This window comes from Symsagittifera roscoffensis, chromosome 7 (assembly GCF_963678635.1).
Source record: "Symsagittifera roscoffensis chromosome 7, txSymRosc1.1, whole genome shotgun sequence".
Lineage (NCBI taxonomy): Eukaryota > Metazoa > Xenacoelomorpha > Acoela > Convolutidae > Symsagittifera > Symsagittifera roscoffensis.
In genome coordinates, this window is record NC_087068.1 from 42,255,498 (window position 1) to 42,281,630 (window position 26,133).

At 39.1% G+C, this 26,133-nt stretch overlaps 2 protein-coding genes across 4 annotated transcripts in view; one reads left to right on the forward strand and one right to left on the reverse strand.

The window, feature by feature from the left end:
* Nucleotides 1-234: 234 nt before the first annotated feature.
* Nucleotides 235-26,133, reverse strand: part of LOC134851855 (dynein axonemal heavy chain 5-like) — a 169,783-nt gene continuing 143,884 nt past the window's right edge. For all 3 annotated transcript variants that reach the window (XM_063868125.1, XM_063868127.1, XM_063868126.1), the window contains 20 exons: nt 25,543-25,909; nt 24,510-25,304; nt 23,380-24,363; nt 22,895-23,200; nt 22,298-22,479; nt 9,847-10,065; nt 9,412-9,642; nt 8,940-9,258; nt 8,450-8,676; nt 6,707-8,243; nt 6,201-6,383; nt 5,571-5,929; nt 4,932-5,244; nt 4,410-4,731; nt 3,016-3,242; nt 2,456-2,728; nt 1,512-1,777; nt 1,097-1,406; nt 810-1,022; nt 235-715 (listed from right to left, as the gene is read on the reverse strand). In XM_063868125.1, the coding sequence (XP_063724195.1) occupies nt 332-715; nt 810-1,022; nt 1,097-1,406; nt 1,512-1,777; nt 2,456-2,728; nt 3,016-3,242; nt 4,410-4,731; nt 4,932-5,244; nt 5,571-5,929; nt 6,201-6,383; nt 6,707-8,243; nt 8,450-8,676; nt 8,940-9,258; nt 9,412-9,642; nt 9,847-10,065; nt 22,298-22,479; nt 22,895-23,200; nt 23,380-24,363; nt 24,510-25,304; nt 25,543-25,909 (8,017 nt within the window). In that variant the 3' untranslated portion in view covers nt 235-331. The remainder of the gene's footprint in view (nt 716-809; nt 1,023-1,096; nt 1,407-1,511; nt 1,778-2,455; nt 2,729-3,015; nt 3,243-4,409; nt 4,732-4,931; nt 5,245-5,570; nt 5,930-6,200; nt 6,384-6,706; nt 8,244-8,449; nt 8,677-8,939; nt 9,259-9,411; nt 9,643-9,846; nt 10,066-22,297; nt 22,480-22,894; nt 23,201-23,379; nt 24,364-24,509; nt 25,305-25,542; nt 25,910-26,133) is intronic.
* Nucleotides 12,128-21,776, forward strand: LOC134851856 (uncharacterized). Its single transcript, XM_063868128.1, has 10 exons — nt 12,128-12,474; nt 12,811-13,128; nt 13,541-13,684; nt 16,566-16,891; nt 17,084-17,282; nt 17,601-17,777; nt 18,405-18,967; nt 19,248-19,562; nt 19,778-20,717; nt 20,989-21,776. The coding sequence occupies exons 1-10, from the start codon at nt 12,228-12,230 to the stop codon at nt 21,678-21,680; spliced, it is 3,921 nt and encodes a 1,306-aa protein (XP_063724198.1). The 5' UTR covers nt 12,128-12,227; the 3' UTR covers nt 21,681-21,776.

The window sequence follows — 26,133 nt, forward strand, 5'->3', positions numbered from 1 at the left end:
AATAATTTTGAAAATTTTAATTTCATGCAATAATACTCCATGACCGAAGAGCCCATTTTAATTGACCCTCTCCTCCCTGTATCGCAAGTGATTCAACGCTCAGCTTCGCCTGGTAATAAATATATGATTTTTCTAGCGTTTTTAAATGTTGCCCGAGTTTTCTTTGTGAATTGCACACCAACTGTCTTCGCTCATTTATACTAATATTTTACTTTTTCTATTCTCAGTGACGAATAATTTTGAAAATTTTAATTTCATGCAATAATACTCCATTTGAAATCCTTCAATTCAATCGATCTGTTCCATCAATTTGAAGTTTTGAATGCAATGTTTAATTTATGTCGCATAATAATGCCACTCCTCTCAGTGTCCAGTAGTCTGGGCCGTCTTTTATTCCGGTTCGGAGGTCAACAGCTGTTATGAAATTAAGGTCGGTTCGTCTCTGTTTCTTGTAAACCGGGCATGAATACAACCGCGGATCTCTATTTATTTGAATGTTTGCATTCAAATGCATCACCGGCATCTGCTCAGTAAGAATTTTGGGTTTTGCTTCCGTCAGTCTACAATTTTTCTTATCCCAACCCGCTCCTTCTATGAATAATCCTGTGATATATACGCCTTCAGCGGGTGGCTTTAAATCAGTCGAATCTTTAAGAACGTCATTCGTTAGACTGACATTGTCCAAAGCCCATCCTTTGTGTGCTCGTGTGACTTCCTAAATTGTACATCGGATTCCAGTTTTGTAACGATTACTGTTATTGAGTTGATTTCAGTATCTTTTGATTAAAAGAAAAAAAGCTGATTTTTACCTGTCGCATTGCAGTGAGGAAGCCCTGAGGGTTGAAAAACCCGGTCATCCAGAAGAGCATAGGTCGTCCATCAAACACCCAGCTTCTAAATTGCTCGTTTCTCTGCTGGAGGTCACTGAACCAGAAGCCCAGCGACGATGTTTGCCAGGAAATCTTCAACCAAGTTGCCGGAATCCTTCCGTCGAACAAACTGTCTAACGCGTCTCTTAGGTTCTTAAATAGCAATGAGTTTTGACATGCTTTATATGTTGTATTTAATTCTGTTTTTTTTTTTTAAAGAAACAAACCTCGTTCATAATGATTGTTCCTTCAATTGCAAGCTTCAAGTCCTCCAACGTTGATCGAACGGCTTTGATTACTCTGTTCATCCTATCAACCTCCTGCCGGAGGAAGATATTCATTGGCTGCTCTTTTCCCATCTTGGCTAGACGGTCTTTCACCTCGTGAGAAATATACTCGGGTGGACACTTCGTAAGTAGGTCTTGCGACATTCTATATACGACAGTCTCTCTGGTTTCACCTCCTGTGCCCGCGCTGTCTTTTGGCTGCATGTCGAGAATTGTGTCCAGAACGTTCTTGGCACTCTGCCGTTGGAATCTAAAATAAACCTCTTTGAATTCACATAAACCACGGTTTTCCTTATCAGTTTTTTCATCAGCTAGGTTTGATAAGAATGCTAGTATGATTCAGTGTGATTCTTACGTAATGTCAGCGTTTGGGTGTAGTCCAAATGCCTCTGGTGTGTCTGTAGCCGGTAGCGTAGAAATGAAGTCCAGATAAGACTCAATTGACTTGAGGTTCTGTGGAATAGTGTATCCCCGGTGGAAATTGAATGTGGGTTGGAACATGTCCTCCTTGAACCAAGTGGTGGCGAATGTCACGAGTAGTCGCTTGTCGTAGTCATCTGTCACTCTGCCTCCGTATTGGATCTGACCAATCATGTAGCGCACAGTGGCCCACTGTACTCCCTGGAAAAAATGAATGTGGTATCGATTATAATTATGGATAAACTGAATCTTACTTCCTTGTGTTCGCATAAATTTACCTTCATTTTGTTGGAGGAAATACCAGATGTAGCAGTAAAATGACAAAGTTGCCAGATAAAATGCATTTCTGACCTAATATAATTGTTGATAGAAATTATCGTTTCTCAAAAGCTCTGATGCATTTTCGCCTATTTTTCTGTAAGCTTCATCAAGTATGAAACTTATCCAACAGACAGTTAGTTAGAAAAGAGTCATGAACGCGAGGAAATAAAAAAATTATGATTGAAGCTCATTGAATTTCAACAATTTATTATTGGCACTTTTTTTGAGAAAATTAACCCAATTTGAGATACTGGATCAATAAGTAAATTTTTTATTACGCTAGGAAATCTTCAAGTTAAATTCCTCGCTCGAAACTAGAAGTCAATGAAATAAACTGAACTTCTGAAATGGTGAAAAATAAAACCGCAAAAAAAACAAATTTGAGCGTGACAAATTTTGGACTTTTCGGAACAAAAATAGCAATCAAAAAAATAACCAATACCTAATGAGAGTATTCACTACGTTCATGACTCTTGGAAAAGTTTTCTGTTTTAGATTTCTTTCAATTTTACTTTCGTGAAAAGAAAAGAAATTAATATGTTGAGTGTCAGTTAGTACCTTTTTGGGATCCATGTCATCCAAGTGATTCTGCACGAACTGAACAGTGGCTGTGAAGTCTGCCGAGTTGAATTCGTAGGGGATATTCCAGCCGATAGGACCGAACTTCCTCCTCTCTTGCACGGCAGTGTGCAGGAAAGCCACGCCGTACAGCATCATCTTCCACTGGTACACGTTTGTGTAGTCCAGGGTGTCTTGATTCAAGGCTAAAAAGGTTCTCCGGAGACCTGGTTTGATTCCCTGAGGAGGCTCGTTCGTGAATTTGATGCACATCTAAAAATGAAGCTATGAGATCGATGTTGTAAGCGGCTTGAAATGAATGTTACCTGGAACAAATTCAGATAATACTTACGGCAAGCGAAACTAAAATGAACTTCGGCTTTTACCGCTCGAATCAAAATTCTTGTATTTTACTAAAAAGTAGATAAGGAAAGGAAATTCTACGGCGGTATTTTACTTTTCCGTGTTGTCCTACTTTTTCTTAAAGGCGTTTCCTGCACTCGAAAACGTAGAAAAAGGCTTTCCACTTACGGTCTCATTTTTATATAGCAAGATCTCACCTGCAACAGTGTTATGGGGAATTTGGGATGTGGTTCAGTGGTCAGCCACAGTCTGAAGTCAGGGTGCATGCTCTCCTGTTCTCCCACTATTAGAATTACTTCGTCCATAAATGCCAGTGACAAGTGAGTGTTCTGCAGTAGAACCCATCCGCCATTGGTTGTGAACTGCGTGAACAGTTTCCTAGCATGTACTTCTTGGCCTTGACCCATGGAGATGGCTTTACACTCTTAAAACAAAGGAAAATATCAAGGAGATTCTGTTTGAAGGTTTACCGTTCTTTACCCTTTAGATACGCAAGGGTATTGAAATCGGGTACTATACTTTTTCCCGTGAATAACTTAGTTCACAGGATGACATTTTGGTCATCTCCATTTTCGTCAACGAACAGAAAGATAGAGAACCTTACAATTTTTGAACTTGTCTGTATTTTAAATACCTGTTCTATTCGAATATGTTTTATATTGGTTGCAAATTCACCAACTCAGTATATCAGTTTCAGTATATAGTTTTTGTTTTCGTTTTTTATCGTATTTTTCTAAGTTTTTTGGCTTATAATATATCGGCTTAGAAGCCTTTTGACCAGCAAAAAATTTTTATCTAAGTGCTTCAAGGGTGGACTTAAACATTTTTGAGTTTTTAAGTTTTTCCAAAAAAACACAATTTTTTTCGACGCAACGTGCCTGCTCAAGAATTGTCGACTTTGGTAGATTTTTGATAGATCATTTTTTTTTCTGAGGCTTTCATCCCTTCTTTGTCGGTTAGTTTGTCCGGCTTTGTTTGGGTTTTTATCAAATGTAGCGCGATGCTTCGCCTTTAAAATTTCTAAAGGTGCAGGTTTCGGATATTTTTGCAAATTTTGATTATTGTTGGTTCATCTGCTAGTGCAAAGAGTGATTCATTTTTAAGAGTAATGCACGTAGTGAAGACTCTTATATAAGACTCACGAAAAAAATTTAAAATGTGCATAAAGGTCTCTTAACTACAGATGTGCGTTCATACATATTGATGCATTTAGGTAAATATGCACTTTTTGAGTTCATCACGCTCAAATTTTATTTTTGCAATTTGAAATTGATTTCTTCAATTTTCTAATCAAACTCATTTGCTCAAATGAAGTCAATTTGCGCTATCCAATTACGAAAACGCAAACGGTACGAAAACATTGATTCGAAAGTGGGTATTAATATAAAGATTTCTCAGCGGAATAAAAACTTTACTTTTTGATCGAGTTTTCACGAAGGTTGAGGTTTTTTCAACAAAGTCGTTTTTTTTAAATTTGTTTACTTGCGTTCATTACTCTTTTCCAATCTTCGACTACGTTTTTTTTATCGCAAGTCGGGCGAAGTTCTGCTTCGCCTGTGTATAAACGTGTATCCCCCTTAATGACCCGTACCTTTTCCATGCCGCTTAGCGAGGAGCATGATATCATTAGTGGGATCACTTCCCATCGACAAGAAGCAAATCATAGGACTCCGAGGAGTCGACTCCTCGTTAAGCTTCTCCAAATCCAATACCACGCCATCGGCGTATTTCTCTCCCTGTGAGTCTCCAATGTACTTCCAGGCCTGGGAGATGGTACGGTCGGGAGCGAAACTGCGAATCAGCAGAAGTCGATGGAAAGTATCCAGTGTTTTGTCCAGTCCGTCGGGTATTACTTCCTCTTCTGGAGCCTCTTTCTCTAGCCATCGCTTCCACTCTTTCTCATTCTTCTGAATCTGAAAAAGCAGAATTGTTTGCTAGCTTGCATCAATTGTCGTCAATCGCTCTTTTGTAAGCGTGGAGTGAACGTAGTTCAAATGCCGTCATATTTTTTGATTGTTGCCTTCATTAAAGGGAAAGCACTGATAAGGGAGTGTTCACAAATACTGAAAGTCATGTCAGCAAACATGGACCAGAGATTCCTTGATGTACTAACCAATGCAGTTAGATCCTTGAAGTGCTGCAACTGGGACAACTCTATCAAGTTGAGCCAGACTGCGTCTTCAATCCACTTTCCAGGCTTCTTTTCTTCGCTCTCCAGATCCCTGGTAGCTCCTCCCTTCACAAACACCTGCATCTCTTCGGGTTTGACCTTTCCCAATTGGATGTCGATTCTCAAGGTCAACAGAAGAGTGAATAGGAGTTTGTCTGATTCATAGAGTCCTCGTGCCTTGTAGGCCCAGATGTTGTAAGTCATGAATTCGATTATGTTGCCGAGACGTTTATGTGGGTTGGGACTTTTCTCGGCTCTTAAATACAAATATTTTAATTGATACCCTTAAAACTGACTAATTTTTCATCAGATTTTTTTGGTTCCGTTGTATATTTTTTGATAAAGAAAAACGAAACGCAGTGGCGTATGTTGTCTGTGTTGTTTTAGCGTGAACTTTTTACTTTTCGTGCATTGAGAAATGGGTCGTGGTCATGCATTTTCGTTAGATTTGTCTCGATTTTATAATCCAGTTTTTTTCATCAATCAAAACAGAATGCCCGAAGCTTATGAGTGACTTGACTTGTAAGCCAGTAAATTAGTTAGTAAATAAGCCAGTCGCAAAATCTTTCATTAAATTCTAACTTGTGAATGCAGAGCTCAAATCTCTCCTGGAACTGTTTGAGTGACGTCTGATACATGCCGTTGACATTACTCATCTCCACAATCAAGAAGTAGATGATACTTCCTCGCGACGCAATCGGTCTGAACTCTTCACGCGCTGCGTTAATCTTCACTGAAGTCTCAGCCGCCACCTGCAGCTTCTGAGTGACGTCTTCGCTCTTCTTCTTGGTCTCCCGAAGCACTGTAATGAGACCCTCATCATCGACAAGGGATCCCTGGGTCTCAGTTAGACGCTTGAGCAAGTCGTCCTCCAGTTGTTTCATGTCACGTTTGTTGGTAGTCACTTCTTCCATGAGTTTATTTCGCTCCTCTTCCAGCTCCTAAAATGATTATTGAGAGGTGTTTATAAAATTGTTTTGCGACCTTTTCGTGGCTAGTAATTTGCTAAAATAGCAGAAATAATAAACCGATCATGCGCCATAGTTCAATCCCACCAAATTGGTTTTGAGCACAAGTAGTCGTGTTGAGATTTTAGTTTTATCTTTTGTATTACCGGCCATTGACTGTGTCCGCTATTATCCTTAACGCATTTTGTTTGATTTGTGAACGTAGACGAACAATAATTCACACTAAGCTTATCAGGTGACTAACCTTTTTCTCGAGATTGATGACCATTCCTAGCAGCTGGTCCTCGAGACCCTTCATGGTGACAGTGAAGTCTATGATGCAGGTCCGGGCAGATATCTCTGGGGTGTAAGAGGGGTTGGGCAGTTTGGTTGTGATGTAGAGCATGAATCCGTCCATGATGTCCTGCTCCTTGTCTCCTACTTTCACCTGTGAACAATTTTTATTTTTTCAATTTTAATTTGAACTTTAATTTTCGGAGGTTATATGTTTGCTAAAAATGCCGAAGATATCGGGAAGATAAAAAATACGAGCTACGATAAAGAGCCAAAAATCACCACTGGATTTTTATTTGAGCCTAGAATTCTTATGAGGATTATTCATCAATATTCTGGAGAATATGAGGAAGATTATTGGACCAAGTGATCACACCAACTTTGAAACTCAAGGTCTTGAGAAATCTTATCTTTGAGTTTCGTTGCTATGCCTTATGAACATACGAGATAAGATAGTCAATATTCAGATGTTCGTACCCGGTAAGATGAGCCCGACTTGTAGAAATTTTTCTCCAGAATGTTATCCAATGCAGGATCCAGCTCCTCACTTATATCCTCAATCAGCAGTGGCTTCCCTTGTCCAAGAGCATCTTCCAGATGGTTTCGGAAGTACTTATGATTCAGTGATGTAATTTGCAGGCCATTTTGATGTTCCTTCTTTTTCACCCAGTTCTTTCCCTGGGTTTGCGGGTCAATCAGCAACGGGTACCTCAAGGCACTGGTTACAATGATTCCGTTTTGAATTGACAGCTCGTCATTCGGCAATCCATGTAGGTTCCATTCTCCGATAGTCGGTGGATCTGTCAACATGTCAATGAGATTCAAATCCAACGAGTACGGGATCTTTCTGGTTCGCATCTCTTTTTGCCAGCTCTTCAGTAGGTTGTTTCGGAACTCCTGGTTGAATGGTCCGGAGTAAGACAAGAATGCCGACCCCAGAAGTACGTCACCGACAAGCCTCTTAATCTGCTCTTTGAACTCCTTATTTTGTTGGGTCCAACGTTTTCTTTCGCCTCCTAGACCGTCAATAAGGCTACTAGCGGCATCCATTTTCTTTCGGCACCGCTCTGCATCGTCTAAGAGAATCTGTTTCTTTCTCATTGCTTCATCATAAAGAGCCTGTGCTTCGTCTAACTCGGCTTGTTTTTCAGCTAACACGAGTTCGGCCTCGGCTAGCTTACTGGTCGCTTCGCCGAGCTTCTTTTGCATGACTGTCAAATTGTCCTTGAGAGGAATGACTTCTTTGTTCACTATATAAAACGAAGCCATAGCTTTAGTCCAGTCAAGTAATCCTGCAACGTTACCACATACAGCAACAGCTCGATCGTGAGTGAAATCTTTGTATTCGAAGTAAGGATTCAAAAGTTCAATCATTTCTTCATTTACTTTGTCCTTGTCGAACTCTTGAAGTTTTTTCAACAAGGCGGGATCTCCCATGAGTTTCAAACTCTCCTGCCACGAGGGCTTGAGAATTGGGTCTTGTTGAGTCGTTTCAATGCTGACGGGGTCCAGTTTGCGCTCGAAGAGAATGCATACACAGTCCATGATGAGCTTGATCAGGAATGGAGGGGTTCCCAGTTTCTTGACAGTAGCGATGTCACTAGCCTTGATTGTCTTAAGAGCATCCTCAGCCGCTTGAAGAGCTGGCTTAGCTGCTTCCAGTTTCTTCTGGGCAATCGCTGTTTTCTCCTCAATGACTTGAGTCATTTCACGAGCCTTGTCGGCGTCAATTTTGACAGCAGCTTTGATCTGTTCGGCTGACGTTGCCTTAGCCTTGACCTTGGCCAAAACTACATCGGCTTCTTTGTTTGCGACTTCGAGGTCTTTTTCTTTAACGACTAACTCACGACTCAAAGCATCCACTTGTTTCTCGGCCTCGACAAGTTTGTCTAAACCGGTTGTCATTTTCTTAGCGTTGTTGTCAATTTCTATCAACTGCTTCTTGTACACGTCTTTGTATCCTCCCAAAAATGAGAGGTAAGATTTGGGGGTCACATGAGTTGTTCGTCGGAACCTAAATATAGAATTTGAGTTTAAAATGTTTTTTTTTTCGTTAATGATAAAGATTATGATTAACAAATATTTTAATTTTCAGGTATTTGATGAATTTCAATGGTATATTCAGCGAGACTTCTCTAGTTTTATGAAGGAAGAAACCAGTGCTCTGAGGTTTAATGGATGCCAACGTGATTGCAAGGATTTATAGATGAGTGTGCTAGCCTGTGGAAGTATTCGGTGCAGAGTATAGCCACTGCATCGTGCAGGGATCCCATGAACTCAATCAGCTCGTTTTTCACATTCAGTTCACACTTTATGTCGTAGTCCTGAATGAAGTGTCGGGACACTGCCACCAGCGCATCTCTGGGCCACCTCTGGAACCAGTCGATTGTGCATCCAGATATGAGTCCGGGGAACTTGAGAGAGCGACTGCGAAACTTTTCGCCCACCTAGAAATAATCCATCCAATGCAAAAACATGGAAAGATGATTTTGCAAAGTGATTTCAGGCCCTAAGACCTCTTGATTCTGATGTAAAAATATATAATGATTTTGATGTACAGATATCGATCAGTGATGAATTCTGATATGGTGGGTTATGTTATTTGAGTTGTTCTAGAACTGACCATTAAATAATTGAGTTTTTTTCGTGTAACGAGTTTTTCTTTCGAGTTATAAATGAAATAGAATAGAAATTTTGGAAATTAATTTACCGGTGAAAAGCACAGTACAATGTGCAAATTCTTCCTAGCCCTCGATATGAAGTACTCGTACAAGTTCTCAGGAGTGGGAGCCCGCTTCGGGAACTCTTTTTTCATGATTGGAATCAAGTCGTTGCAGATCTCGTCTATCTCGTCTCTGGCGAACAAGTTTGCCACCTCCCCTGAGGAGAGAATGTTGTTGAAGTACTCGAGGAATGCCTCGTCTTTGATCTCCTGGTCGGTGAACATGAATGAAAGTCCCTGACCTTGGCCTCCAGTAACCCTGTATTGAGCTTTGAGGTCTTCCATTAGGTTGGTCACGTTGTAGGCCCTGGAATCAAAATTTTATCAAGAGCGGAAAAAATAAATTGTATTGATCAATGAATCAGACGTTGAGACTTTTCACAAGGCACTTACTCTCGCAAGTGCAAAAATAAGTAGCGAAATTAATTACATAGCAGTAAAAATGAAGTAGAAATTATACCTTGTCAGGGTAATCTGGAACGTGTTATAACCAGCTATAAATGAGGCCAATCTGGTCAATGACTGTTTGCCGGATCCTCCCACTCCGACTAGGAGTGAGTTTCCTTGTGGAGTCCTGATGACTCTCGAGATCCTCATCAAGTGGACCATCGCATCCTTGAAGAATACCAGGTCCAAATTACCGCCTCTGATCTGCTCGTTGTACTGAACCATGTACGTTTTCAGTCGCTCCCTTCAACCAAAAAAAAATAAATTAAGCAACTCAAAAAATAAATATCAATCTAGATTCTGCAATTTTTAAACGTCAACAAATGTTATTCAAGTCTTCAAAGGTCTAATTTTTAGAACAAATATATATTTTTTGGCCGTACCAGGATGACAATCAATCAAAAATATAACTAATTTTCTAATTCTGTGTCTATTTTTGATTAGTAACCTCAAAGATTCGAAATCGACTATGGGTTCGTAGATTTTGGGTGCGTCGAAATCGAAGTCCTCTGGCTCCTCGCCAGTGGGCTCGGGAGCATCTCGGAGGAAATCGATGAAGTATAGTTCGCCCTCTTGTAGAATGGCTTTGTAGTCCTCCCCGAGTGTATCGCGTGTCTCTCGGAAGACGATATCATTGAACAGTTTGAAATCCTTCTCGTCGGTGAACCTAAAATATAGGAATATATAAGTATTTTGAAAAATATTTTGAAAACTATAAATTTGAAATATTTGGGCTTGCGGTTAGTAAGCGTTATTGAATCATAGTATACACTTTTTTCATAGTATACAACTTTTAAAAAAAGAATCACTGAATTTTCACCGTACATTAGCGTCTGATACGCCCAATTTCTCCAAATTTCAAAATATTCTACTTGTTATATTACTCCGTACCCTTGATACTGTAGTGCTCTTTATACAAGCGAGCTTCCAATCATTGTTCTTATTTTTTGAATATTTTGTTTAAATTTTTTTCTGTCTATTGTATACCGCTTAGTTTTTGCCGGACCTTTATATCCGATTCAAGTAGTTTCAAAAAAATTGAATGCAATTTTGATTTATTTCTGTAATTTAAAACTTTGCCATCTCCGAATTTGATTAATTTCTTTTTTTTTGCTGAAAACGTTAATTCGGCTAAAATAGTTTCGGAATATGTTATGCCAGGAAGGGGAGTTGTGGGGCGAAGTTAGAACTTCAGAGCTTCAAAGATTATTAGCTGATTATTTCTGGCAACAAATTTTGCTTTCGGCACAACGGGCGTCTTAGTTGTTTTTGCCTCAAATGTGTCGTTGTGGCGCATCGGTATTGATGGTGCCCAGCCATCATACGATGGCGGGTTCAAATCGCAGGTGTGCTACAATTTACAAGGTGAGCTCATTAAAGATAGCCATAGCTTAGTTATCCTTAAATAATTAACCTTCGCGTTAGGCCTCTGGCTGGTTAACCCAAAAAAATTTCCTTAAATATATTTTGCCTGAATGCATCCCTGTTTTAAGGCACGTTTTCTCCGAATAAAATATCAATAGTCAAGACAAACATATGAAGATGTGGTATAGGCAGTTGTTTTAAACGTAGTGAAGACTCTTAAGTAGGTCTTGGTACTTTTTGTGTTTTTTCTAGGAAAAGTCTTAAAAGTTGTTCACGCAAGTTTTTGATTTCTTTTTAAGTTCAGTTCATTCCGTTGTTAAAAGAAAAGCAAACTCCACTATCGAACAGCAAAAGTATTCAAGTCACGGAAAACGTGATTGATTTCAAGTTTTGAAAGTGGAATTTAATTTTCAAATGTTTAATTTTCATTCTAATCTGGAAATTTAGAATGAAAATTAATTTATAATGAAACGCTGGGAAACCTGGAAATTTTCAATTTTTCTCGAATTGGGGTAATTCTATCAAAAATGCCAATCATACATTGTTCTTGAATTTTAAAGAACTTAAAGGGCATTTGTTTTTCTTTAAAATTCAAAAGTTGAAATTTTTTAAATGGCAAGGTTTTTTTCTATTTTTCCTTGCGTTGATTACTCTTCCAATAGTCAGTTGCCTATGTTCGACTTTTTCAAATAAATTTTCCGCTCTGTGCTTTTCATACCAGTCTGCTTGCTGACCAAATATGCTTGTGATGTATCGCAAAAGGTGTGTTTTGAAGTTCTGTGTTTAAAAGTTTTCGACAATTTTCATAACTTTTCTGAATAAATAACACGGCCATGAGTAACACGGATATATATAACACGGCAATAAATAACCCGGCTCTGATAAGTAACATATCAATTAGTTCAAGAAAACCAATAAAAGATTGAGATTATTTGAAAACATTTTCAAGGGAGAAATATATTGCCTCAAAATTCAAAGTCAAGCCTCGAAAAACCAAATTCGAGCACAAAGAATCAAAGTCTTCTCCTGAAAAAAAATCAACCCGGCCAAATTTAGTGTCTTCTTTTTGTTCATTGAAACTTTAAAATTCTGAAAATATAAGAAGTCGGTTTTAAGATGATTTTTTCTGACCTTTACGAGAGGTAGTGTCTTAACAGTCTGACATCAGTGTGTGCGCTGACCAGAAATTACAATATTGCGATCGAATCGTAAGGATATTTGATTTCAATTACATTCGGTTAAACCATCCTTAAAATAATTGTAAACAAAAGCATAACAACTAGAGATCACATATTCATGGACTTGTTCTTAACTCTCAATATTTGAGAATTACTTGAATATATATCAACTTCTAAACAGTTGACAGTGATTATTCATCAGTGATAAATATACTTCTAAACAGTTGACAGTGATTATTAATTTCACTGCAGTAGAAACTAAATCGACGGAGAATTGCGTTACAAAATGCCTAGTGCGGAAAGGGGATCAACAGTTCGAGTGCTCGAGTTCCACAAATTTGCGTCCCAGAAAATAGTACCATGTGACGAGACGCCAACAGCCCTATGTTGCCATGGCAACCGGGTGTTCGCTGGGTTCGCTACATCTCGGATAGTGGTGTACGAGTTGTCTGAATTGGGCAATACAGGTTACATCAAGTCAGCCGTTCTGAATACTGTGGGAGTGCCTGCAGTCATCAAGTACTGCCCCATAGGTAAGTGAGAGTGAAGGGAGACTTGATATTTACTCTTCATAATTCAAGAACCCAAAACTCGGGATATTATGAAATAAATTAGTCCGAAATGTGGGAAAATAATACAAGTAATGGAAAAGGACCATGCTTAGAGTAGACAGGCTGGACAGTCTTTCATAGAACCACAATTATGATGATAACAATAAGTATGCCTATTTCTACGGCGTTGATGAAAATATACTGGTTTTCAAATGATTTGAAATAATTCTTCCTTTAACTATAAAAACGTGCATAACTACACCGAAGAGCTACCGCGAGGTACCGTTAATGCATTAAGCAATGTATTGATTTTCCTAGCCAAAACAATCATATCGTTCGAAAGTGACAACAGCTTCCCTGCGAATCCCGAGGTCTCCACCTACGAATCGGGTGAACCTAAAGTGCATGTCTACCAATTCTCGCAATGGACTCCCGATCGCATGGAAAAGTCTCTAAAAATAGTCAGAGTCGGGCGGACTACTGCTCAAAACTACCGAGGTGACATTCTAAGAAAACCGGCATATGAAGTCATTGAAATTTCTCTGGATGACGGAACCGAACCCGGTTCTCTGGACAGTGGACTTAAAAAAAACTGTGCCATTGATGTTTGTCCAGTGACTGCTAATCTGGCCTTAGGTAAAAGTATGATAGATGTCCCTGGACAAGTCAAGTAATGGAGACATGCTGATCGAAAGTAAGACTATAGATAGAAAATATAGGTCCTTGTAAAATCTTGTAAGCTTCCGAGGGCATTAATTACATCATAACCTGTATGCATCCTGATATAAGACCACATAATTTATTTATTAACTTTCGAAAACTGATATTTTTAAATTTAGTGTTCGATCCCCGCAGTGGGAGTTGTATTTTCATGTGCGATTACCTTAAAAAAATCATTGTCTCAATCCAACCTAAAAGAAATAATTGTCTCAAACGAATGAACAATGCCAACTATTGTTTTAAACCAGTTATGTACAAGCTTGTCACCTCTCCTAAGCCAGGTTTGTGTCATGGGCGAACCATCTATCATACTTGTACATGGCCATAGCTTGTGGTCCCAAGGTGTCTGTGTATAGACTAGTGTATGGAGGCGTGGAGAAGAATTTGCTGGACTATGAGTTGATGCTACAGATCACGACTATGTTTGCCAGTGTTAGCTATGTGGAGATACTCAATAGTCACTTCATTGTAGGTGAGACATAATCTTTAAAATGAATGAAATGAAGTTTTTTGATAGAACTACGCGATTGGCATATAAGGGATGTAATTTTTTTGACGGCGGTTAATGAAACAAATGCTTTCTTCTTTGCACCTTAGCCATTTAAACACTGAATTAAGAACAAGACTGTTCTCGTAAAGGCAAGGCCCTGAATGTTCCAACTGCTTTGTAAGGTCGATTGAGTAGTGTTAGATTGCAAAAAAAATGATGGAAAATTCAAAAATTAAAAATCAGATTTTTTAAAAAACATCCCACACGTTATGTGAAGTACGAAGTGATATATTTAGCATATTGCAAAGCATCAAATAGACCAAAGGGCATGCCTTAATTCAATTTGGAACGAAATAGCACGAAATCTATCGCGAGCTAATTGTTTGAAAATGAAACTATTTTAGCCCCCATAAATTTGAAAACTGAAAAAGCAAGTGTCTTGTAACCGGGAACTAGACTTTTCCCTGAACAACTTTTCTTACAAATCTTACCTGCTTTTCTTGCTTGCTGTTTTACTGAATCTTGAGAACTTAGAACGGAGCGAATAAACGTGATTTATTTTAGGTTCAAAAAAGGATTAACCCTTTTTGAATAAAAAGTACAGATTAACCCAGTTTTCACAAGTGAGTTAGTTTTAAGTGAAAACTCAATCAAGAATGATCCTCGAATTTCAAAGAGCTTTAACGTGATGTATTTTTTTTTCAGTTCGGAAATGAAAATTGTAAGTCAATCAGTATTTTTGAATTAACTGACACTTTTCTAAGTTTCTGATGGCTGTACTCCTTCTGTCCTTTTCCCCAAACGAAAATGCGTGTTTCCTTGCAGTTTTTGTGTCATATCGATTTTATGCTATCTATGCAGCATGATCAGTATCCGCTTTACTAAAGCGCTTTCACTGCTGCCTGTTTTTTGCTTGAAAAACATGTGTAAAAGGTGAGAGTTTAAGCACTCTTGGTAAATTTTTTTGCTCATCAGTCTGAAAGTCCCTTTTTTAAATCCCGAATTTACGATACATTGTTTAAGATTTTTCCCCACCAGATCACTAAATGGCGGGAACGAAGGCCTAAGGAATTTTTTGCCCGATTATAAGTACTCAAGGAGAGCTCACAGAGGATAATTTCATGTAACATATTAAATCTCTTTTAGTCATCATTTCGACTCTTAAAACTTCAAAAAAGTTAGCTTCTTTTAGGCTAATTTGCTTTTAAGAGCGAGTAAGAGAACTTAAATGCATATGTTTTTCTTGTGCTTTTCTAGTTATTTTTAGCAATAATCAAATCAATGTTTCAGATAATTATCTAATTAAGTTCATATCCACTGCCTCGAAAAAGAAAAAATATATATTTAAAAAATGAATTTTCATAAGCAAGGGCATTGCAATCGGGTACTAGACTTTTTTCCCGTTAAGAAACTTGTTCACAGAATGGTGAAAATTAGAAATGGTAAATTTAAGTTCAGTTCTCAACGAATTCAAATTTCTTGGTTTATCCGGCACACTTGGTCTTCAGGTAACGATTACGACGGCAAAGGTCCTGGGTTCGAATCTGACGGGATCTTTTTTTCAAACAGTAAATTTTCCGTTTCAAAAAAATATGTCGGCTTTTTATTTGTATGCGTATGTTTTGTCGGCTTTTTTGCCACCTAGAATTGTTTTTTTTTTGCTATAAGCAGTTTACATTGTAGTTGTTTTCAGTGTTTCGATTACTGCTGTTTGTAATTTTATTAACCTTGACTTCGTACATTTTTTTCGCTCAAAAATTTTTGAGCTTTATTGATTTTAGCTTATTTTCAAATTGATTTAGTGACCTATACTTGAGTATTTTCAATGGAAAAGTAATTTTCATACTCATTTCTGGATAACAAAAATTGCTAAAATCTTAGGAATTATAGAAATTATAGTTCAAGTTTTTCATGACAACATTTTTTTTTCTCTTCCTCTTGATAGGTTTCGGCCTTTATTATATCGGCTTAGTGGCCTCTTTTTGATTCACTTAACGAACAAAAAAGCTTTTTGTATGTAAGGATTTCGAGGGTGAGGGGAATTTTAATAAGTTTTTATTAGTCATAATATTTTTTGATTTTTTTTCCTTTTTCTTAAATAATTTTTTTGGCCGAATAGGTTTCGGCCTATATTATATCGGCTTAGTGACCTCATATTGTTTCATTTGACGCAAAAATAAAGTTAGGTGCGCGTGTGTGTTTTGAGGGTGAGTGGGATTTAATAGCTTTTTATAAATCTTAAGTCTTGTTGATTTTTTTTGGCTTACAGGGTTTTCTTGCTTAAGTTATTTTCGGCTCTGTTACTGCTTGGTAATTTCTTTTTCTGATGCGTATTTCCAATTTTGTTGTCTTGGAATGTTTTTGTTCAAAATTTAGGCGTATTCATCTTGCTATGAATAGTTTTTTGACCTGTTCGATTTTTTTTTTCGGTTTTTTTTTCAAACTTCTAGGCTTTCTCGTTTTGTATTGCAAGTGATGCGAAGTGCAGCTTCGCTTTTGTGTAAAAAAATGTTTCTTACTTTCTAATTGATTTTCTTAAATTACTGTGGTCGAAACATTTTATTCTAGATGCACAGCAACCGGCTACATTTGTTTTCCTTATCGCTTTTGATTTTTTCTTTGGGTGTGCATATTGTTTTCGTATCACAATGACCGTGTATTGCCACTTCTATTCTGCTTTGCTTAGCCTTTTTTGTTGTGAAACTCAGAAATTTGAATAATTTTTTACCGTTGCGATAATTTTGTAAACAAATTTTTTTTCTGCAAATGGGACTCCTAATAAACATGGTTTTGCCACTTTATCACCTTGTTTGCAATATTTCAAATTTTTCGCCGTTAAATTGTACCTAGTAGTGGGTTTTAGCATCTGGGTCCAAAGTGCAAGTCATAAACATAGAAGTTGACAATACAGCGCCAGTCAAGAAAACGTCATACGCTTCTTTAATGAAGTCAAACAGTTTAAGCTACAGGTCTTCATCGCCCGCCGATCACATGAGGTCAAAAATCTCCCTCCCATTCTTGAAGAATAAATTCAGCTCAACTGACTCTTTGAAAGGAGCATCGAGTGAGGAAAAGATGTCCGAAAGCAGTAGCCAATTGTCAGTTACTAGTTTCGGACTGGATATGGATCGTAATTCTTTCTCCTCGTCGGCATCCCAAACAAAGGCAGCGTTCAAGAAAAATTATAGCGTAAGTGAAGAGAGTTTTGATGCAGTGTATAAATGAATCTTACTGAGTTTTGACTGTTTAATCTCAAATTTATGTGGGAATTCCTTAGGATTTTATTTAACCCCCGCTCATCTCCAATGCAGGACCAGTGGGGGAGGGGGATGATTCTCAGGCATCATCACTTTCTGGAGATAGTTGATATTTTTTGAATAGATATCGACACTTGACTTGGAAAAGGCGATCATGTCACACCTGAAGCTGCCGAATCCGAGTGTGGTGTCTCCAATCCACTCTCCCGAAGGCAGCTGCTCCTCGTTCCTGTTTAATCAGTCGGAAGTTGTCGTGCCTCGAGAGACCCGCTCGGCCCCTTTTCATGCCACTTCAACCTCTGCTATGACTGCCGGGTTGCTCGGTGGGGTGTTCATTTATTTAAATTGGGAAGCAAATTAGCCCATGAAGCGCTGTTTTTACTGGTTTTTGTTTGTAGCTCGACAGTTTCAACCACCATTGTTCATTTTTGAATATATTTTCTAAGAACGAAAATTGGGTTTATGAAGTGCTGAAAAACATGAAACTTTGTCTGAAAAATATGAATCTGAAATTTAGTCGTTGCGTTTTTTTAAAAAGAAAGTAGATTGGTGAAGATTGAGTAAAGTATACTAGAAATAGGAAAGTTGTCCAAGTTCAATGCTGAACCAATATTTAATTTGGTTACTAGTGAAGTGCTTAGGACCCTCTTTCCTGCCTCTGGGCAAAATGGTGGAAGTGGATTGGGCAAGACAATTTGAGACTGATCAGATCAAGTTCAAAAGGAGACAGATGGCCAATTTGTGTGTGAAATATCTCTTCTTCAGACAGATGAGACCCAGACTGGTTTCAGTTCAGTTCTCGCCTAGGTTTTCCAAAGGTCACATATATCTACATCACAACTTGTTACATAAGGTCATTCAAGCCAAATAAATTTGTATCTTAATTTTTAAGATATGGAACCGATATAAACTATGTTATTTAATCGGATATAGAACCGATATAGACGCTTGTGCAGCTCCAGTTTCGTGGACAGCGCCGCGCTGAATTTCTATCTGTCAAGAAATTTGAGTATCATATCACCTCCATATCGTCTGCTGTAATCTAGTGCTAATGACTAAGACTGTGTCGCTTCAAAAACAATCATAAAAACATTAGCCGCTAAGACATTTCAAAGGAAAAACGGAAAACAACTCATCCAAGGGCTGACAGCAGTTTTTCAAAGACTAACGAGGCATTATACCCTTAAAACTCAAGCAATCGTGACTAGTTCTTCGACAGCGTTCTGGATTTTTTATTTAGAGGTTCTCGAACAGTGAAAAAAATATTTTATTTTCGACGCGGAGAAAATTTTCGAAGTGTAGTTGTCATGATCTTAGCATATCATGCAATATTTTGTAATTATTTGCTCATATAAAATGTATGTATAAAATCGGGTTTTACAATTTTCTAAGTTCTTACCGCTAAAAGTTATCGCAATGATCAAGTTTAATCCGTTTATTTTTAGTATCGGTGGAAGGCATAAAAGCCCTGAACAATTCAGTTTTCACACCCTTCAACCCGCCGAAATGTGGACAACACCTGACCCAACTCTCCCTGATAATAGCCGGACCCCATCTGGGTATCTCAGTTGACCTGACTGATGAAATAAACACTGTGGTCGAATTCCCCTTTGCTGGCGAATGTCTTTCCATGTGCGGGGACGAGTGCTTCATGTACGTCGTGTTCAAAGACTACCTAGAAGTCTATACCAGTAAACATTTGAATATAGAGTGCGCGGTCAAAGAGGATAACGTTGACTCCTCGAAATTGGCAAAGGTTCCGCAATTTCTGGCTGATCTTTGGATGAACCAGCCTATTTTCATGTGTGGAAGACAGAACTTTTTTGCGCTCACTAAATTGGAGCGATCCAAAATCAGCAATGATTCGATTTTATTGCAAAGTGTCTTTTCGCCATCCAAGTTCGGAGGTGTGCAGAATAGCAAGACAGTGAGTACAGTGTACTGTCTGGTGAAGGAAAGTGTGTTGGAGTGCTGCCAGGCTATGCTGGTCAGAGCAGAGAATCTCAGAGTAGGTTTAGATTGAATTTGTGATGCCTTTTGTTTTATTTTCATCCATTCATTTGATCAAATTCAGTTTTTCTGACAATTTTCAGTGCAGTTTTTTGACTGCGAGATAACGCTTAAGCATTACTTCTATAGTCCTGGTTTAGTCAAATTTTTTTACTTCCGATTTCTATTTGTGAAGCTCTCTCATTTTGCGATACTTGATGCAACGAAGACGTTTCGTGTAAAGTCAATTTGCTCGCTCGGGCTGTCTGTTGAAGTGCATCTTCACTCATGTATTTCAGTGGGTGGCCCAGAGTCTCTATCTTTCGGTCGTTCTTGAAGTGTGGGTGCTACTTCTCAACAACTACAACACCCAGCACCAGAGTATGTTCCGATCAGTGTCCAGCAAACTCCTGGAGAGTCTCGCTCTCACTCCGGCTCTCAGTGAGATTTCCTTCCACAGAGTGGTGAAGAGCAACTCGAAGACTAGTAGAGTCCAAACTGAACAGTATGTTCCCACTGTGCCGAATGCGGTGTTGAAGTTCTTGATTGACAACAGTGATATATCGAGTGCGGATTTTCTGGACAATCTATGCTTGTGTGCGGAAACGAACCAGGTTTGTGGCATCACAACTTAATTGTTGACATTTTTTCGGCAACTATCGACTTTTATGACTCGTGGATAAGCGGTACTAATGAGATTTACTTTTGAATTTAATCTGCTGCTCAAGACTTTTTTTTCTGTAAATCTTGACAGTTTTTCTCGACATCAGAAGTTTCTGTTTATAGTTAAGTGAATTATTAGACGGTTCTAGTGATAGTCGGTTTTTAGGGAATGTCGATCGATGTGTGTGCATTGAATTTTCTAACTGAAAGCCGTGAGTCAATCGAGTTGCTGCGAAATCGGGTCGAAGAGAGCCCTAAAATCCTCACAGACCTTCTCAAACTATCTCTAATCTACGCCCCACACTTGATATCGAAGCTATTATATGGCTCCAAATTTCAATTCTCGCGTCACATGTCAGCTAATGATATCACCGCCTTTTACTCGAGAGAAACGCTTGCGACTGGTCATTCTTACATTTTATCGGCGTTCGACAAAGTGGCAAAAGCTGCGACACACGCAGCATGTAGTCAATTTGATCTTTTCGGCCAAACGCTATCTTCGATTAAATTGGATGATTTTCTTCGAATTATAACAGACAATGTCAGTTTGTTTTTCTGCCCAAAAGAGTCAAATCAATTTCTGCCTATTGAGCGTTCTGCTAAAATCACTGTTGAAGATCACAGGCCCACAAAATTTGCTCTGCTTTTGAGCAAAATGCATCCAGAATTCTATGTGTCCGCTTTGGCCGAATTGTACAAAGCGGGTGATTTGAGAAAAGAAGATACTGTCAAATTTTGTACAGCATGTTATTTCGACGAAATTAAAAAAGTATTCGATAACTGTGAAACTCTTCGAAACCCGAGTTTGAGATTTCTGCTTGAAAAGATTGTCAGCAGCGCTACTTTCAGTAACGAATATGGCAAAGATCTCTCTTGTGATCTTTATATAGCTGCAGTGATCAAAATGTATCTTCTAGAAGATTCTGAAACGGTAACAAAAGCGCGTCAGTTGGACCGAAGACAGACCAAAGTTTCCAGATTGCCGTTAAAAACTGAGTTTTTCGACCAATGTGTTCGAAGTATGATCGGGGATCGCAATTTTGAGTGGGTCAAAATACTGTCGCCTTTTTACAGCATTGCAAAAGAAATGGATTGCTGCAAGAAAAGTATGTGCGATTTAATTTAGAATCGTTTAGATTAGGAAGAAAAATATATAAATTTTTTCTTTTTGTAGGCTCAATCTACCTCTTGACAAAATATTCAGTTAGATCAAACATTGGGCTTTACCGAATGAAATTGTTGTAGAAGAATTATATTGTTCCTATTGTATTAAAATTTTGTTAAAAAGTTTGTTTGTTTAAGGAACTAAATGATCAGTGAACTTTTATTTCCGAAAAGTAAAAAAAAAAACTTTTTTGATTCAAATTCCTGTTTTAGCAAATTTGTATGGTGACCTTACCCCACATCGCAAAAAGAACATATCCGCCGCTGGAGGTAGAAAAGACGGAAGTTGCGAAGCGCTGCCCTGCCCGTGTCTAACTTGTCGTCAAAATATCCTCGCAGCTCAAAGTCTCCTAACTAACGAAGATCTTCCTCTGAGAGAAGAAAGCTTGACTCAGTTGAAAGACTGGCTTTGTAGGCACTATGAAATATTGAGTCGCGAAAACCTTGTGTCGGTAACGGGTTATTATGAATCAACCGAAAAGTTGATTGAGCTTAAACTCGATTTCAAGTCTCTTATTTTAGAATCTCTGGGACGAAATGATTCTGGATTCCTATGTGCTCTTTTGGCCCCAAATGTGAAACAAATGACTTTGAAAGACGTAAAAGATTTGTACCTCGAAATTTCCGAGACCAACTCCGACACTTTGGAAGTCGAGCTGGTGATATTACGTCATTTGTCGCATTACATAACAGTGGAGCAAATGGTTGATATGATCCCTGCCGAGCGGAAGTTGGAAAAGTATATCGAAGTTTTGAAATTGTGTGACAAGCGAGAGCGTAATAAGGGAGATGAAAGTAAGAGAAGAAGCACTAATTACAGAGAGCGCAGACCATCTGGTCCTATGATTCGAATCAACGACATGGAGACTCGAATGGGACGCCTATCTTCGGAATTCGTCATGTGATCGTTTGATTGATCATGGATAATAACAAAATTGTATCAATGACAATTGGTGATAAATAACAGTATAAATTGTGAATACCAAGTTATTTTATTATCAAACCACACCTTAGAAATTTTTAATAAAGTATGAGTAACACATGCAGTACCAGAACTAATTTTCGACTAAGTTACGAAGTATCAACTAGAAAATTGATCAGATTTGGAGGTGCTGAACTCATCGTTGTTTACCAACAGAGTGACTGCTTAGTTAAGCAGAAGAGGAATTTTTGGAGCGTTTCTGGTCTAAACATCTCCAGGAACGAGCTCAGATCGTGTTGTGCTTTGCATCACCAACCTTTTGGTTGAAACACAGAGGCACTAATCACTTGAACTGCGCTTATGAAACAGGGTGCTTATGACACAGGGATTATGCAATAGAGCCAAGAGTGACAGACAGTTTGGCATGGTTGCATTTTTTTGGAGGAAAAAATTGTCAAAATTATTCTTGATCCACCGTTATGTTTTTATTGCACCTTGAGAGCTCGGATCATTTAAGTATTCGGGTTTATTATTTCCTTGTAATATGACGTGTTACTTCGCATTTGCGTGAAAGAATGGTCGGTTGCTACTGGGACTGACCTGTCAGAGATGACCCTTTGGCACTCGTGTCTCCACAGTCCGAGTAGGAGTTTCTCGTCCTTGACCACTTCGCTGCCGGTATTAATCATGCCCTGCCAGATGCGGGAGAGATCTCTGAGGTTGAAGATGTAGTGGAACTTGGCAGGCGTTGGCAGCATCACTTTCTTCACCTTCTGCCACACCTGATGATGCAAAAAGAAACATCTGACTTTTTGTGTCTCAAATTTAATGTTGAACGGAAGTTTTTTCCGGATATATTTTTTCCAACTCTTCTAACAGACGTTTCTGAAGAAAGTATTTGAAATGAGTTGATCAAAAATCCGTAGGTCATTCAATGGATTGCCTTAATTCTTTCGCCTAGGAGCTCAATTAGTAGCAAAAAAAGGTAGACGAGTTTCATGGTCTCGTTGATCATTTTCAGTCATGGGAATATAATTCCCCTCTGGTTTCCTGTGAATTTAGAGCTTTTCATATTTTTTCGTAGTCAGGATAATGCCATCTATTTTTTGCTTGAAACAAATCCTTCTAATTACATACTTTGGTAGCCTAGATGAGGTTAGTAAAGGTAGTCTAGGTAAGGTTAGCTAGCACACTTACCTTGGTAGTCAATGGGACCAACTTGTCCACCAGTCCAATCACGTCTGCCTTGAATCCCCTCTGTGGACAATAGTGTCCACAGCCGATCTTCCTGAAGATCATCTCTATCGAAGACTCAGACGGCAGAGTGCAGTTGAAGATGCAGAACTGTCTCTTGAGTCGCATTGGGATGTCGTTTCGGCCTCCGCCAGGGTGGATCATGGCAGCTGTGAACTGCATGTCCACTATGGTTGTGAAGTCGCCTGGTTTGTCCAGGTTATAAAACCCACTCATTTCGATAGTCTGTCGCACTATCTCGTTGGTCACCTGCAAACAAAGCAAATTCATGAATGTTTTTACGAACGTTTTATCGGAAAATGTTCAATGATAGTTATTTTGAAAATAATGCTCAGTTATTTGAGGCTCAATTACGTACACAATTGAGTTTAATTTACTGAGATTTACTGGACGTGCAAGTTTTTCTCGTTTTGAATAATTTGTTTTACCTGATCACCCCACTCGTTAATGACAGGCATGTTGATGTCGTCAATAAACACCGTCATTTTCTTTCCCGCCGGGGGTCCAAAAGTGCTGCCCATCCGCTTGTCAATGTAACTCTCAATGGTCCTTTGGAACATGTACGGCGTCGTTGCACTAGAGAAATTCAGACTCTTGTTCATGTGTTTCTCAAGGTCGTTTTTGTTCATATTCCCTTTTATCATGACTGTCTTGGCGGTTCCTTGCTCACCGATTAGCAGAACTGGTCGGTTCTGTTTTCCTATGGTCGAAATGAGAGCATCAGTTCGTACGTTGTCGACGTTGGGAACCAGGATGGAGTTGAAATCGGGCGTGTGATCAGTTGGATAATTGTACTCCTCAACTTGGGTCTTCCAATGTCTCCACTCGCCTTCATTTGTGACGTAATAGTCAAACATTGTGTCCAGTTCGGTGTTTTCTACATTCGGCATATTGAGCTTCTGAGGAAGTTCCTTTGATGTTCGCATGAATTCCTCTAATTTTCGTCTATCGTCCCATTCTAGGAAAGCTCCAATTCCCCACATAATGCAGTAGGTGTAAAGTGGTTCCAAGAACTGCCGACCGCTTGTTGGAGCCTCGCGTTCTTCCCTTACTGGAATCAAACCTTCCATCAGACGAATCATCTGCTTAACTACCATGCATTCGAGGACTGACATTTTGTACGTCAAGTTTTGCACGCTGAAGTCATAGATGACTTGGAACGAATTAGCGAACAGGGTTTTGATCATGTCGCCCTCTTCTCGTTTCCGATCGCGGAGCCACCCGGAAAGAATCGGGTCCCAGCTAAGAACGGAACTGGACATGAATACCATTCCGTTTCGAGAGACGGTAGCGGGAGATGCGTTGTCGATGTTGTCGGGCTCAAAGATGACCTTGCAGTTGGCAGCCATCGGGATTCGATCTCCGTTCGCTAGGGTGAGGGTTCGATTATCGTCCAGGACGGAGTTCAAGTTCTAAAACGAAAGTGATTTAGGTTCTTAGCATTACACCATCAATTGTCCTGGTAGTTGAATCAAAACTTGTAATATTTTTCCTAAAAACTGGCTTTACAGATCTAACGAAAAGAAAGAAAAATAATGTTGAATAATTTTGAACTCACCTCAATCCAGATTGCATCAACTGGTCCATCTAGTATCAGCCAAATATGCTCATTCTCTCTTGCTTTATGTGTCTTCCTCCACAAAGTCGAGAAGATCCCATCTGTCCAATCATTAGTCGCCACGTCCAGTCTTCCAAACATTTGAGGAGCTGTGATAGCTTTGGGGTTCATCCTCATTTCCTTGTGTGGAACACCTTGTTCTGTGAAGGATTTTAGCAGAGTGTTGATACAAGTTGTTTTACCCGCGCCTGTTGGACCAAGAGCCATAATTCCCCAACGCACCCTTTGAGTCTCGAACAGCTGAATTATCTTCAGGTTCCAATCTTTATGATTGACCAGATTTCCGGCATTGTTGACAATGTTGTCAATCGTTCGTTCCAGGTCTGGGTATCCCTTTTTGTCGAGGACCATTCCGGGGAACAAGTCGTCGATTAGAGACTGGAAAAGACCTTCATCTTCGTCTATCAGTTTGGACAAGTTCATGTCTCGAAGGACTCGCATCACAGTTTTGTTCTCGGGGTCATTCGGACTCTTTCGCTTCTCGGATCCGAGGGTTCTCAGAACCGACAGAATGTTTCTCAATCCAAAATCGTAGTGCACTTGCTTGGACAACTGCTCCTCGCATAGTTTGTATAATGTGTAGAATTTTCTCGAAAGTTCGATGTTTTCGAGGAATCCGCAGCTGGCGAGTTTGACTCGAATAATGATGGCTCTGTCTGGAACCATCATGGCCACTGTACGGAACATGATCTTCAGATTTTCAGGAAGCTCTTGACGTCCAGCATAACCAGGGTTCTATAATAGTGTCAAATAATATGTTAGTTTCATTTCACGAATTGATGAAGTAACATCTTTAATCAATGAGTTAAGAGAACGTTTGTGACAAAAGCATTCAGGAAAATCTGTAAGTTCAATTCGTAAAATAAATCAAGACTTTCTCGCAATATCAGATACGTTTTGTTGTGATATTTATATTCGGCGGTTCATATTCTTAGCAGAATTGATTCTTTTTGTAACACATTTGAAAATTTACCATTGTAAGGAAGATTCCAAACTCTGGATTCATATCCACAGTGTCTCCATCTGAGAAGATGAACTGCTTCTTCTTTTCCTTCTTACAATTCAGCACAATCGCAATCTGCTGAGCCGCCACAGACAACACCGGCAACTCAATTCTGTTGAATTCATCAAAACACCCCCAGGATCCAGACTGAGCCAGACCCTTGTAGATCCTACCAAGTCCTCGGAAGTCCATCTGGTCAGAGCAGTTGAACACGACCACGTATTTGCCCAGACATCGTCCCATGTCTTTGGTGGTCTCGGTTTTGCCGGTTCCAGCGGGCCCAGCTGGGGCACCTCCCATGGACATGCCAAGGGCTTGAGCCAGGGTAATGTAACATCTGGGAAAAATCAATTTTAGTCAGGCTGCTTTTGTATTCTTGAATAGCTTGCAGATAATTACTGATTTTTTTTGAAAATTTGGCAAGATTTGAATTTTACAGGATATTTTGCCTTCGATATAACATTTTTCTATTATTTGAAAGTAGTGTTGCGAGAGGAATGTCCAGTTTTGTCAGTATTCGGTATTTGAGTGTTTACATGAAGTACATTTCGAGCGATAACT